The following is a 14,589-nucleotide window of genomic DNA, read 5'->3' as shown; positions in this document are numbered from 1 at the left end:
TGGAAAAGCCTGTTTAAGTCATCCTGTCTACTTCCCCTTTTAACACACAGTTATTCCCTAATGACTGTTTCATCCAATGTAGACTTTAAAGCCTCACAACACCAGATAGGGCATAGAACAACAACCAAAAGAAAGCTGACTGCCACAAAAACAGAGAATGTAATGACTAGACATAGATGTATAACTTGCATCTGGGTAGTTTGCAGTCCTGGGGGGTCTGTGTGGAAAGGGAATAAACTAACTGAAACAGAAAATTATATTAAAGACACACACTATCACAGTATTTACTGGCACTCAAAGACTAAACCTGAGATGGTTTTCCACTATTTTGTTATTATTTACTCTAGTTTTAAAATGCATATACAGTGGTACCTCGGTTTACGAACTTAATCCGTTCCGGAAGTCCGTTCTTAAACCGAAACCATTCTTAAACCAAGGCGCACTTTCCCAATGAGGCCTCCCACCACCAATGCCCTTCCACTGTTCGGATTCCGTTCTTAGACCAAAGTAAAGTTCTCAAACAGCGACACTACTTCCGGTTTTGCAGGGTTCGTAAACCGAATCGTTCGTAAACAGGACTGCCCTTCAAAAAAGAAAGACCACAGGGCAGTTTACAACATATGAAAGGTTGTAGGTTCGATCTCCTTTTTTAAAAAGGGCCCACATAGCATAGGAAAAAACTCTTTCTTAGACCTTGGGATACCAGTTAATGGGCTAGACAAATCAGTGGTTGGACTGATCACATTGAAACAAATATTCGTTTATTTAAATATTAGTTAATATTAGTTTATTGAATATGAATTCGATATTAGTTCATATTAATGAAATTAATGCTAACATAACATGTATGCATTTATTCTGAGCACAGAAAACACGTTTCCTTGCTGTAGAATTTGGCTTGTCTTAAAACCTATGGAGAACACACAGGCCTTCCTTTACATTAAAAATTTCTGTGGTCGCCATGCACTATTTAGAACATTGTTATTTGAAGTAGGTGGGGAAGGGAGAATCTGAAGGATCTTTCTGCCTTTTAGCACTGGGGCAGAGAGCATCTTTCCCATCTCTTTTAGGCTGAGTTCCAAGTTGGAACATCTAACTTTAACCACAGCCATTAAGCCTTGCAATTTCCCTCTGTTTATGAAAACATTATTCTATGGCATTAGGGAAGTGTATTGAAAACACAGAATGTCCTTCCATTTGCTGTGTTTGACATTTGAAAAGCAAGGGAAATTTGTTTCACTGGCTGCTGCAAACAAATGGAACAAGAAGACAAACACAAAAAGAAGGGAAATTTAAAACAAACAAAAAGCACATCAATCCTACTTGGACTGAGGAACCATTATCGCAGTTTCCTCGTGCTCTTCTTATTATATTATTCACTGAATTTATATACCACCCTATACCCGCAGGTCTCAGGGCAGTTCACAGAATAAAATCAGAACATAAAACCATGAAATTCATAATCTAAATGAAAACAAAATAAAAACAACAGCTACCCGACTCTTCTGTCTGCCTCACACATATATCCAAAAAGTCACTATCCTTCTCAGTGTTTTACTAGCCCACTTATTTGTTTAACATCTGCTGTGAGTCAACTACCTGAAAGAACAGAAACCACCTGAAAAATATAGTCAGTATCAGGGACACGCCCAGCAGAGAGGAATCTCCAGAGGAAGAGGAATTTGCTGCACCTGAGTTTCCACCTCCAGAGGAGGAATTGGCTGCACCTGAGTTGCCAAGAAGTAGGAGGCGGAGCAGGCGATTAGCGCAGAAGGTGGGAAGGACATGGCGTATATCTGCCCTTGAGAGGGGTCAGAAGCTAGTCGAGTCAACTGACTCCGACAGTGAAGGATGTGTTGTGGAAGCTTGGACTACTATAAGCCTGTTATTGAGAAATAAACCTCATCTACTTAAACTGCCAGTGTTCCATGTCTTGTGTGGGAGAAACGCTAAACCTGACAGCCAGCTTACATCCAATTGATCATGGCTTTGTTACCTGGTGGCCTGGCAAAGATATTTACTTACCACTGGTGACCAGATGAATAACAACTGACCTACCGTACTTGTTTTCTGTCTCTGTGCCTAAAGATTTGCAATCCCCTATCTGGTGACTGTATCACCCAGTGGTGATGTATGGAAGTGAGAGCTGGACCATAAAGAAGGCTGATCACCGAAGAATTGATGCTTTGGAATTATGGTGCTAGAGGAGACTCTTGAGAGTCCCATGGACTGCAAGAAGATCAAACCTATCCATTCTGAAGGAAATCAACCCTGAGTGCTCACTGGAAGGACAGATCCTGAAGCTGAGGCTCCAATACTTTGGCCACCTCATGAGAAGAGAAGACTCTCTGGAAAAGACCCTGATGTTGGGGAAGATGGAGGGCACAACGAGAAGGGGATGACAAAAGATGAGATGGTTGGACAGTGCTATCAAAGCTACCAGCATGAGTTTGACCAAACTACGGAAGGCAGTGGAAGACAGGAGTGCCTGGCGTGCTCTGGTCCATGGGGTCATGAAAAGTCGGACACGGCTAAACAACAACAACATCTGGTAAAGGCCACAGCTTCTTGTTTTTACAATGGTACCTTGGGTTACAGACGCTTCAGGTTACAGACTTCGCTAACACAGAAACAGTACCTCGGGTTAAGAACTTTGCTTCAGGATGAGAACAGAAATCGTACGGTGGTAGCGGGAGGCCCCATTAGCTAAAGTGGTACCTCACGTTAAGAACAGTTTCAGGTTAAGAACGGACTTCCAGAACGAATTAAGTACTTAACCTGAGGTACCACTTTATTTCCCAAGCCCTATTCTGATCTCCTACAGTCCCTTACTAGGGGCAAACATCCTCAACATCCTTATTATTAAAATTTATATATCGCCCATCATTAGCCATTTCTGTTATGCTAGGTAAGATTCCTGAGGACACCTGACAGACAAACCACTATTTGAGACAGCTCTGGAATGCAATTCTCAGTGTTACAAAGCACCTACTTTCTTTCATTTCTCTCATGCATTTTTCCCCTCTGAGGGCAAGTACATGCCATGCAGTTCCCCAAGCAAGTAACATGTACAAGAATGCAAAAACTGGGGTAAAGAGTCCATGAAAATGCATATACCGGTACGAATATTATCATCAACAACAACTTTATGACGGTCACAGACCAGCATAAGTTAAAACAGAAAACACAGTAATTTAGGAAATAAAACAGGTAAAAGGGGTGACTCAAAGAAGGGGCGGGGATGCGTGAGGGAGACTTAAAATCAGCTAGAAGGTTGAAAGCAAGCAATTGCTAAAATAACTATAGAAAGGAGAGTGCAAGAGAGGGCACAGGTCTTGTGTATGAGCCTTCAGTTTAGGTCAGGCGCGTGACCCAAACCATTCTTCGGCGAATGTCCATCATAGCAGCGCAAAATCTGGCTGCTGTGTATGTTACGTCTGGGTTTGCATCTTGAAGTAGCAAGGGGGTATGGAGTTGCTCTGTCCGTCCAGGGAATTTGTGTAGTATTGGCAGGAAGAACCTGACTCGTATGTCTGCATAATATTGGCAGTGGAAGAAGACAAGTTCTGTAGTTTCTAGTTGCGCTGAGCCACAGGGACATTTCCTCTCTTCGTATGGTACCTTCCTAAAACGGCCTTCCTGGATAGCTGAGGGGAGAGCCTGGCATCGGGCCAAAGTGAAGGCCCTTCGCTGTTTTGCTATTTCTAAGTTGGTTATGGACGCAGGTGGCGCTGTGGGTTAAACCACAGAGCCTAGGGCTTGCCGATTGGAAGGCCAGCGGTTCGAATCCCCACGATGGGCTGAGCTCCCGTTGCTCAGTCCCAGCTCCTGCCAACCTAGCAGTTCAAAAGCATGTCAAAGTGCAAGTAGATAAATAGGTACCGCTCCGGCGGGAAGGTAAACAACGTTTCCGTGCGCTGCTCTGGTTCACCAGAAGCAGCTTAGTCATGCCGGTCACATGACCCGGAAAAACTGTCTGCGGGCAAACGTCAGCTCCCTTGGCCAATAAAGCGAGATGAGCGCCGCCACCCCAGAGTCGTCCGCGACTGGACCTAACAGTCAGGAGTACCTTTACCTTTAAGTTGGTTATATATGGCATTTGGGAATTGAGGTATCTTTTGGTTTATTAGTAAGAGTAACACAGAAAAATGCTTTGTTTCAGGGGAAATTGTTTTGCAGAAGCGCATATATTAGGCAAAATTCCATACAAACGTGCATGTTAATAAGAAATTCACACTAAAATGCTGGTGCATTGTCTTGAGGACTTAGGAAAATTGCAGAGTAATGCAGGGGAAAGAACTTAAGCTTGTGGAAACGAGAAAATTAGAGGAAACAAAGCTGACACGTTGGTCCATCCTTAGCTGCAGTCAGACAAATAAAAACACAATTCTCCCTGTTCCTTGCACCTGAAAGAGCCACGTGTGCTGCTCATGGATGCTAGTGTTGTACCAAAACACCCCTCATGAATTGAACAATCTGTTCACCTTTTGCATATCCATTTCCAGTAAATGTCAGCTCACATGTTGTACTTGTTGCTACTTGCGCCTAAATCAGGCATGCTGCAAACAACCCCTTCAGTCTGAGCAAATATGACACGGACCTCGTCGCAGGTGGCAAACTCCTCTGTTATTTGACCCATATAATCTGACAGGATATTCAGAATCTCCATCCAACCATCTGTTTCAAATCTTAATTATATGCTCAGGACTCATCTCTGTCAGTATAACCTTTCTCTTGGGAAAAACTGAGGAGATGGAAGATGCCGTTCTTAATAAAGGATAATGCAATTCAGTAAGAACCTACGAATGTAAGACCATTTTTCTAGTTGTTAATCATCGCAAGCTGATAAAGAGCAGGTAACACTGTCAACCTTCTGTGTGCAACCTACTTTTCATACAGCCTCTGTCCTCTCATGAAGGCCTTCACTTCGTTGTCAAGTGGGAATGTTCCATCATCTTTCCGAAAGCGGTAGAAAAGTTTGAGGTCCTTGAATTCCTTATGCTCATCGCAAACTGAAGTGCAAAACCCAGAAGAAGAAGAAATAGTAAACACTTCACATCAAGAACTTGCAGTAATCATCATTCTGAATCTGGAAGCAATGCAGATACTAAATCATTGTTTTCCTTTACAAAATAAACAGGCTTCAGATAAACCACAAAAACGATTGACCTTTTATTGTACTTCGTTAAAAAAAAACTTAGTTTGTGAAGCTCTACACGTATTCCTACTTTATTGTATTATTAGCAGCCATCTATAGGTGGGGGGAATTACTGACCTTTAAAAAAAAAATCTGTTGGTTATAGTTTAATGCCTTTTTACCCCACCCTTCCTCTAAGGAGCGTGGGGGTGGTGTTTCATTGTTCTGTGTCCCCCACCATTTTATCTTCATAGCACCCTGTGTGATAAGTTAAGCTGGAGGATAACAGAGCTTTGTAGTTGAGTGGGGACTTAAGTTTAAGTCTCCTTGATCCTCTAACCACTACACTGACTCCGGTAACCCACAAATAGGAATTTGTGGAAAGTTTACTGGCTGAAAGAGGAGAAGTATCAGTTCTATTTTACTTTATTTATTTATTAAACCTGTAAGTCACTTCCCCCCCACAAAAGTAACAATAAATAAATAACACATATTAAAACCAGCGTTAACACGGAAACAGAATAACATCTAATCCTCATTGTGACAGTCACACAGGGTCCCCGGACGTTTCACCGCCTATTGAACCCTGTGCCACCACTTTATTTCTCGCTGCCACCACCCAGGCCCTACCTGGTACAATACTGAGTCCAGTCTGGGTTAAACTGGAACATAAACTTCTGTTTATTTATTGCAGTTTAACAAGCGTGTGGTTTCATAAACGGTATCGGTCAATTACAATCATGGGGTGCCTATCCAGACCTATAACTTACGCTGCCTGCTCTCACTCACTAAACCACCTCTCAGATATTTACTTGTCTTCCTAGCTCCTAACTGTTCCTGACTCAGCATATTTCACTACACTAACTCAACCTACCCACAGACTCTATCCCAATTCACTCCCACTCCACCCAACGATCTCCCCCCTTCGCCCATCTCAGAGCTGGTTTTATAGTCCCTCTGACTCCACCCCCCTGGGTTCTGATTGGGTAACCTGTTTAACTATTTCACCTCCAGCTAAACACTCCAAATATAAATGCTATTATAACAGTTAAGCAATCTTCACAATCATTATTTAGGTTTTTGTTCTTTCATATTGACTAACAACACACGACGATCACCAGGTCAGACCTGTCTGCACCCTTAACTATAGTTTCTGGCTATGGGCTCGGCTGTGCTGATTCTTTCCACTCACCGTGGTGAATGATGCTACGATCCAGTAATTTTTGCACTAGTTTAATTGCAGTCTCCCTGTCAGAGGCCTCTTTGTGATCAATCAGCCAGTCAATCAGTTCTTTGGCAACGAAGCAGTTTGGATATGTCTTCAGGTGATGTCTCCGATCTTTAATTATCTTTTCTTCATGCAGTCTGAGCCTGTGAACCAAACAATATCACGCCGTGAGAAATCTTTGCATAGCATCTGCCTCAACATTACAAGCTGGGAAGGAAAAGCTCCTTCCGTCGTATCAGAGTTGCAAGCAATGGTGTCAGCTAAATAATAATAATAATAATAATAATAATAATAATAATAATAACAACAACAACATCTTTTGAAGGTATCACAGGCCTTGTATCCTCACTTCCATTTAACACTTCCCTCTGCTATCTGTAGCCACACCCCTTTTTAACAGAACAGAACTACCTCAGAGCATGTACAAAGTGTCTTTCCCTTCCTCTCTCTGCCCCCCCCCCCCGAGAAACCGAAGTTCATGTCAGTGCATGTTAGCATTGCTAGAGATGTAAACTATTATATTGCCCCCATACAGTTTCTCCTAATACCATAACAATTTTAATGTTGTTTACTCAGTCTTATTTCACATGCCCTGCCATGTTATTCTTTTGCGGTTGACGTTTGCCATTTTAGTGTCCTAGACTGCAATATTACAATCACTTGCCTGGAATTAAGTCCCATTAAAGTGAACAGATATCCGAGTTGATATGCATAGCATTGCACTGTAAAACAATACAACTAGAAGAAGCTTGTGCTTATACTGCAGTTGCAGAAAGTCTGAATTTACACTGATATACTGTGCTGACTGCATATTTGATCAAGTGCATAAACATCGTACGTTTAAGGCACTATCTTTCCCTCAAAGACCCCTGGGAGCTGTAGTTTCTTAAAGGTATTGAGAATCATAGCTCTGTGAGGGATAAACTACAGTTCCCAGCATTCTTTGGGGAAAGCCATGTGCTTTGAATGTGTTATATGGATAGGATGATAGTTGCTTCGGCTACATCGGGGTGTGTGTGTGTGTGTGTGTGAAAACAATATGAAGGTGACACAGGAGTTGCAAGGTGGATTTTAGGAGTGGGAGAGGGAGTTTTGTCCTTTGTATTAAAATAGGGGGGGATGTCATATTTCACAGTCTCTCATCCTCTGATAAGTCCTATAGATTTGGATGGAGTTAAACTTTCAGGTAAGCATACTTTGGGCTCAGGGCCAGCTCAAGAGACATTGTCACCTGAGGCAAAGTCAAGGTGTGTAATATCCAAGGCAGCAAAATAGTCAAGTTATTTTGGCACCTGAGGCAGGACATCCCACCAGTGTTTTTCCCGTGCCCTGTCAGTAAAAATATAACATCATCATCATCATCATCATCATCATCATTATTATTATTATTACAACTAAAAATGTCCTGCTCTTTCATGACACACAAAATCAGTTGCCTAATAGTAGGGCCGGCCCTTATTTTGATTTCCACCTTATGGTTCAGTTATAATTTGCATGAGGAAGTGCCTGCCCATCAAATAACCACAGAGGTCTAGCAATGCATGGGGAGCAACGTTGGAAAGGGGGGTTGCCTTATTGCTCCAGAACAGGGGTCAGCAAACTTTTTCAGCAGGGGGGCGGTCCACTGTCCCTCAGACCTTGTAGGGGGCCGGACTGTTATGTACTGAAGTTCTCACCCTGGGGCAGCAGGGGGATACTATAGATAGCTCAGTTCCACATATGCAAATAAGGGATCGAAAGTGATGTTCAGTGATTGGATAGTTACAGAAAGTTGTTACAGTTACGTTGTACTGGAGCTCTATATAAGCAGGCTGGCTGAACCCTTCAGTTCAGTTCTGTTCTGACCTGTGAATAAACAAGAGCTGTTTGGAGAATCGCTGTGTCGTCTGATATGTTCACCCACAACTTAACACGGACTATTTTTTGTGGGGGGTGGAATGAATGAATTCCTATGCCCCACAAATAACCCAGAGATGCCTTTTTAATAAAAGCACACATTCTACTCATGTAGAAACACGCTGATTCCTGGACCGCCCACCGGCCGGATTGAGAAGGTGATTGGGCTGGATCTGGCCCCTGGGCCTTAGGTTGCCTACCCATGCTCCAGAAGAAGCATCTTTCCATTTGAAATATGCTAGCCTTAAAAAAACAACAACTAAGAATTAGAAGCATTTAGAATTAAGAAGCAAGCAGGCTTCCATCCAGGGAAGATGGCACGACTCCCACACAGGCCTGCGCCTTCTTGGCATCTCTTTTGGAAAGCGAGCAATGTCCCCGTTTCCCCTGACACTACTAGGAAAACACAATTATACACAAGACGGGAGCCACAGGGAGGGCCAGATGTGGTGGAGGTCTTCTTTCGGAGAATTTCCAGGCCCTGTTCCCCCCTTTCCCCCTTTCATTTAAAAAGTAGCTCTCTCTCTGGAGTCTGGAGATCATGGAAGCAGCAGCAAATATAGAACTTAATAGGAAAATTTTAAAAAGAAAACACAAGGACAGTCTGAGTATGGAAAAAGGAGGGCAGACAATAGGCTTGTTCACACACGACACTGAACACAGCTGTCTCTACCCGTGTACAAGTGTTTGCAGGAAACAACACACTCTTGTTGGTTTGCACAGCTCGGGTACTGTGTACACAGGTACTCACGAGTGTACGCTCATGTGAATAACTATACAAGCGTTTCAGCTCAAGTATTCAAGTACAGTGGACGCTCGGGTTGCGAATGTGATATGTGCGCGATGCACATTCACAACCCGCAGTGTTCGCAACCCGCAGCAGCAGTCTGTAACCCGAAAAAACGCAACACGAAGCGTCTGTAACCCGAGGTATGACTGTACACACATACTGAGTATGAACGCCCCTAGAATTTTGATTTTATTCCAGCTTAACTGTCCTTGTTTCAGCCAATGTATCATCTGCTAGAGATCTCTAGGTCCCCTCACAGAACTAAAATGACCGGAGTTACTTGCAAAGGGGAGATGATGGTTACACAAGTTTAACTCTCCAACAGAGACACACTCAAAGTACTTAAAGACTGTTGTAGGCCTGGCAGATGGTGAGACTGGTTCTTGGCCTGACGGAAAATAAAAACACAAGGAAACACGGAATCAGTTTTCCAGTGCCATATGTTAAAACAAATAAACACACTCCAGTGTGTCTATTAAACGAGTTTGAATGTCGGCAGCCGCCAGGAATAATTCTTCCATATAAGTGTTAACAAGCTTCTCATTACCACATTATTTGTGATACCCAGCTGCCAAAAGTTACGTTAACTACATCCAGAGCTACAGGAAAGCATTGTGGATGTATGCTGTAATAGATACATGCACAGGTAAGTATAGCAGGGGGTTCAAACATCATGATCTGAGGTGCAAATGTGGTGACTGGTATCTAAGACTTTTTTTTTTTTTACTGTCCCTATATATTTCTAGCAAAGCTGGGGAACCTTTGGCCCTGCAGATGTTGCTGAAGTACAATTGCCACCAGCCCAAGCAAGCATGGGCAATCAGGAGGATGGATGCTGAGGGCTCTTCAGGATCTGTTGGTATGAGCTTCCTGGCCTGGGATTTTCCTCTTCTGCCAAATATGCCCCATAGCCGAAGCACTACAGCGAGGAACTCAAAAGGCCTTCCCCTCAATATTTGATTGAACTACCGTATTTTTCGCCCTATAGGACGCACTTTTTCCCCTCCAAAAATGAAGGGGAAATGTGTGTGCGTCCTATGGGGCGAGTGCAGGCTTTCGCTGAAGCCTGGAGAGCGAGAGGGGTCGGTGCGCACCGACCCCTCTCGCTCTCCAGGCTTCAGGAAGCTATCCGCAAGTCTTGCAAGCCCGGCGGGAGGTCCCGCGGGTTCGCAAGGCTTGCGGGCAGCAGCCTGCAGCCCAAAAGCTCGGGGGACAGCGGGGAGGCGCAGCGCCGCCACCCCGCTATTCCTTGACCTGGTCTGGAGGCTGGCGCGGGGGGGGGGGGGAGAAGCAAGCTTGTTCTCCCCCCTGCCAGCCCCACAAGCTCGGGGGATAGTGGGGAGGCGGAGCGCCGCCACCCCGTTATTCCCCAACCTGATCTGGAGGCTGGCGGGGGGGGGGGGAGAAGCAAGCTTGCTTCTCCCCCCCCCCCCCGCCAGCCCACAAGCTCGGGGGATAGCAGGGAGGGGGAGCGCTGCCACCCCGTTATTCCCGGACCTGGTCTGGAGGCTGGCGGGGGGGAGAAGCAAGCTTGCTTCTCCCCCCCCCACCAGCCCCACAAACTCGGGGGACAGTGGGGCAAGCCGCTGCCCCATGGAGGCTAGAGAGGCTGTCCCTGAAGGCAGAAGAGGGAGACGGAACGCACCGTCTCCCTCTTCTAGCTTGGGGATGGCTGCGCAAACCTGGGGGGGAAATAAAAAATTTTTCCTTGATTTCCCCCCCAAAAAACTAGGTGCGTCCTATGGGCCGGTGCGTCCTATAGGGCGAAAAATACGGTACATTGTAGTTGCCCTATAGTTTTCCTGCCTAAGCTGGCGGAGGAGGTCTTGAACATGGTGGAGTACCCTTGTGTTATTTTATTGGGGGACTGTAGCGTTACATCAGGACTGGGCTCAGGTGTGATGGCCTGGGATTCAGACTCAGAGGCTGAACCTGAGGAATCCCAGCCTGCACAGGGGTCCCCGCCTCCAGAACCAGCTGAGCCGGGGCTGGGGCCTGAGCCTGAAGGGTCCTCACCTGTGCTGGATCTCAGGTGCAGGCACCAGCTGAGCCTGCTCTGGCCCCTGAGGGGATGGAGGATGCATTGCCTGCAGGTGCTCCACTCTCAGCCCCATCAGGGGAAGAGGAGGTTGCCTCTGGGTCCGGTAACCCTCCAGCCTCTCCTGAGCTGCAGAGGCTCAGGGCAGAAAGGCAGACGGAACTAAGTTCCTGCAGGAGGAGCGCTCGCCTCCAGGCCAGGAGAGGCGAGTCACCTGTGGACTGGGGTCGCCCTATGCCTCGGGGCAGATAAAAGCCAGTCAGCCCCAGTCTCAGGTTGCCGGAGCAACATTGTTGCTAGCCTGTTCCCGCCTGCACCCTGTCCTGCTCTTCTGCCAGAGTTCCTGACCCCACCCGACTCCCTGCCTTGGACCCAGCTATAACTTTGATGGACAGCCTCCATACCGCACCATCGACCTCGGACTGGAATCGGACCTCGCCTCTCAGTTAGCCCCGGGGACCAGCACATCAGGACTTCGTGGCAGCTACAAGGCTGTCCCAGAGCATTGCAGGCCTGCTCATATTGCAGGCCATACCATCTCTGTCTTCTGGCCCTTCTCCTCTCCTGCCTCTGAGTCTGGACTGCTCTCTGTCACAGCCTCTTCCTGCTCACTAAACCCTGTTGCCTCTTCAGCTTCCAACACCTCCTCCTCCCCATCTGCCCCCTCTTCTCCCTCTGACCACTCATTGTTGTCCCACCACCAACCCCCTGGCTCTGAGCCTTCATCCCTTTGGGGTTCCCTAGGGGGTTCCCCAGCTGTTGCCTCCCACCACGCCTCTGCTTCCAGCCAGTCCATGACATCCACTCACTCCTGACTAGGGAATCCAAGTTGACCCTCTGCTCTCTAGCAACATTTTCTGAAGAGCAACCGGGATCTGAACTGTCACTATGTACAGTATATATAGCTCAGGCTTCTAGCTACATATCCCACGACCACGACCAGAACTTCCTATTATTCCAAGCCATAACTGGCTTCTGAGGAAGAGACAATGAGAATATAGTTCTCATGAGTGTCACTTGCTATGCGATCAGCATGTTACATGCAGTTAGATCACTGTCAGTTTGGACCCAAACAAGGAATCGACACATTAAAATTAGAGCTGGTGCTAAGCAGACTGTATGGACACCGTATAAATGTTTCCACATCTATTTTTGCGTACGAAAGGCAAGAGGCTTGGTACACGGTTCTTTGCAGCTTATTTTAGCACTTTTGGCTGTAGGAAAAGAGATAGGATTTCAGCCTAGACCTTGGAATAGGTGTTCTAGAAAATGTATTTTAAAATAAAGCAAGACTGGGAAATGCTTGGATAATTTGAAGATGGGCTTTGGCTCAGTTCCAGAGAAGGTCCAAGTTTCAATATCCCCGGCATCTCAAAGTGGGGAGTTGAGAAAGTCACCTGTCCAAAATCCTTCACAGTTAGATGAACCAATGTTCTGACTCAGAAGAAGATGCTTCATGTGTTCCTAACTGTTCACAGAAGAGTAAAGTGACACCAGAAAGCACTTAGGTTATTTGGAAGAAGTTTGCTTTTAAGTTATTTCACAGATGAAGCAGTGCAGCCATTTTGGTTTGGAGCTACGGTATTAACTGAATTGTGTTAGAAGAGGTATGGCAAACCCTTAGCCCGTAAGTCCCAATATATTTGCAGTGACAAAGTTTGAATATACCCCGCAAGTGTCCCAGGAAAACCAGGGCATCCCGTTTTTTAATCACAAGAATATGTCGGCCATTTTGGTTGCCACAATTTCGCAACATGCTTTTTACCTGATTGTGCGTTTTAGGGTGCTGTGCCTGAAAAAGTGTGGTTTTTTTTGAGGGGGGACCATGTCATGAAATCGCAGCAACCCAAACGGCTGCCGTGCTCTCACAACGAAAAACGGGAAGATGGCATCCCAGATTTTGTGTGGCCTTCTATTTGACACACAAAAGTCAGCTGGCAGAAAACACACGGTCTAGGAGCTTTAGGAGGAGGCATTTCAAAGAGACAATGCTCCTTGCTTAGGAAAAACTAGTTACGTAGTTCTGGCAGCTGACTGCAGCTGGTGTTTGATGCTTTCTCACACCACGTTCCTCTTTCTAGCTGAGTCTCAGCCATGGAGATACTCTGTGTTCCTCAAACAGTGAGCCAGGACCCACCGCAAGTGAGCCTTGAGCTGCTTCCAGATGAGCTTCAGTGCCACCACTGACTCAGTGTCTTCTGATGAATGTCAATACCAGCAGCTCCTTATATGCTGTGCAGAGGTGGCTGGGAGACAGATGCTCAAGGAGGGAGGTGGAAAGGAAGTTCTCCCTCCTTCCCTGGAGGGGAAAGGGCCAAAGGAGAAGTGGAAGGAAATCAGAAAGTGAAATAATATTTCAGGGTAGAGAAAGGAGGGAGAAATAAACAGAGGGAAACTCTTGTAGGAAGAAACTGGACCGAGGAGGAGGGATGAAATTGGCCATTTGGAGGGTGGGAATAAGGTACAATTTGAGTACAAAAGGGGAATGGGAGAAGAAATGACAGGAGATGGGTAAAATACTTCAAGGGATAGCAGGGGAAAAAATATATATCCAAGTCTTCTCCACTCAGAATACCTGGCTCAGCAAATTCTGCCTACAACGGGGCAGCTGAGTCTCAATACCTGCGGAACAAATTTGAGGAAAGCTGAGCCATGGAACTCCTTGCTGTGAGGAAAACATGACGGCAAAGAATTTAGCACCTTTCCAAAGTTGGTTAGATAGCAGTAGCAGTAGAAAGTGATGTTTGTTTATTGCCTTGACATCTGATGGGAGGGCGTTCCACAGGGCGGGCACCACTACCGAGAAGGCCCTCTGCCTGGTTCCCTGAAACCTCACTTCTCACAGTGAGGGGACGGCCAGAAGACCCTCAGAGCTGGACCTCAGTGTCCAGGCTGAACGATGGGCGTGGAGACGGTCCTTCAGGTATACAGGACTGAGGCCGTTTAGGGCTTTAAAGATCAGCACCAACACTTTGAATTGTGCTCGGAAATGAACTGGAAGCCAAATTAGCTCTTTCAGGACCGGTGTTATATGGTCCCGGCGGCCACTCCCAGTCACCAGTCTAGCTGCCGTATTCTGGATTAATTGTAGTTTCCAGGTCACCTTCAAAGGTAGCCCCACGTAGAGTGCATTGCGGTAGTCCAAGCGGGAGATAACTAGAGCATGCACCACTCTGGCGAGACAGTGCGTGGGCAGGTAGGGTCTTAGCCTGCGTACCAGATGGAGCTGGTAGACAGCTGCCCTGGATACAGAATTGACCTGTGCCTCCATGGACAGTTGTGAATCCAAAATGACTCCCAGGCTGCGCACCTGGTCCTTCAGGGGCACAGTTACCCCATTCAGGACCAGGGAGTCCTCCACATCCGCCCGCATGAGAACTAGATGGGGTAAAACCCCATGCTGTATGAGGATGGGAAGAAATGAGCAAGATCTTCAGGAAGCAGTGAAATTCACATGTGCACCCACTCATTCTTATGTTAGACAGACAGACAGACAGACA

At 46.1% G+C, this 14,589-nt stretch overlaps 1 protein-coding gene across 4 annotated transcripts in view; it reads right to left on the bottom strand.

The window, feature by feature from the left end:
• DEPTOR (DEP domain containing MTOR interacting protein) overlaps positions 1-14,589 on the bottom strand; it is a 63,738-nt gene that overhangs the window by 42,014 nt on the left and 7,135 nt on the right. For all 4 annotated transcript variants that reach the window (XR_014549949.1, XM_083622187.1, XM_083622189.1 and 1 more), the window contains 2 exons: positions 6,330-6,508; positions 4,889-5,012 (listed from right to left, as the gene is read on the bottom strand). Coding sequence is in view for 3 of the 4 variants with exons in the window: in XM_083622187.1 (XP_083478313.1) it covers positions 4,889-5,012; positions 6,330-6,508 (303 nt within the window). In the remaining variant the exon portion in view is untranslated. The remainder of the gene's footprint in view (positions 1-4,888; positions 5,013-6,329; positions 6,509-14,589) is intronic.

The sequence above is a fragment of the Podarcis filfolensis genome (assembly GCF_964270895.1).
Source record: "Podarcis filfolensis genome assembly, chromosome: 7".
NCBI classification, from domain to species: Eukaryota; Metazoa; Chordata; class Lepidosauria; order Squamata; family Lacertidae; genus Podarcis; species Podarcis filfolensis.
Note: the sequence above shows the minus strand (reverse complement) of the source record. Positions and strands in the feature narration are given on the sequence as shown.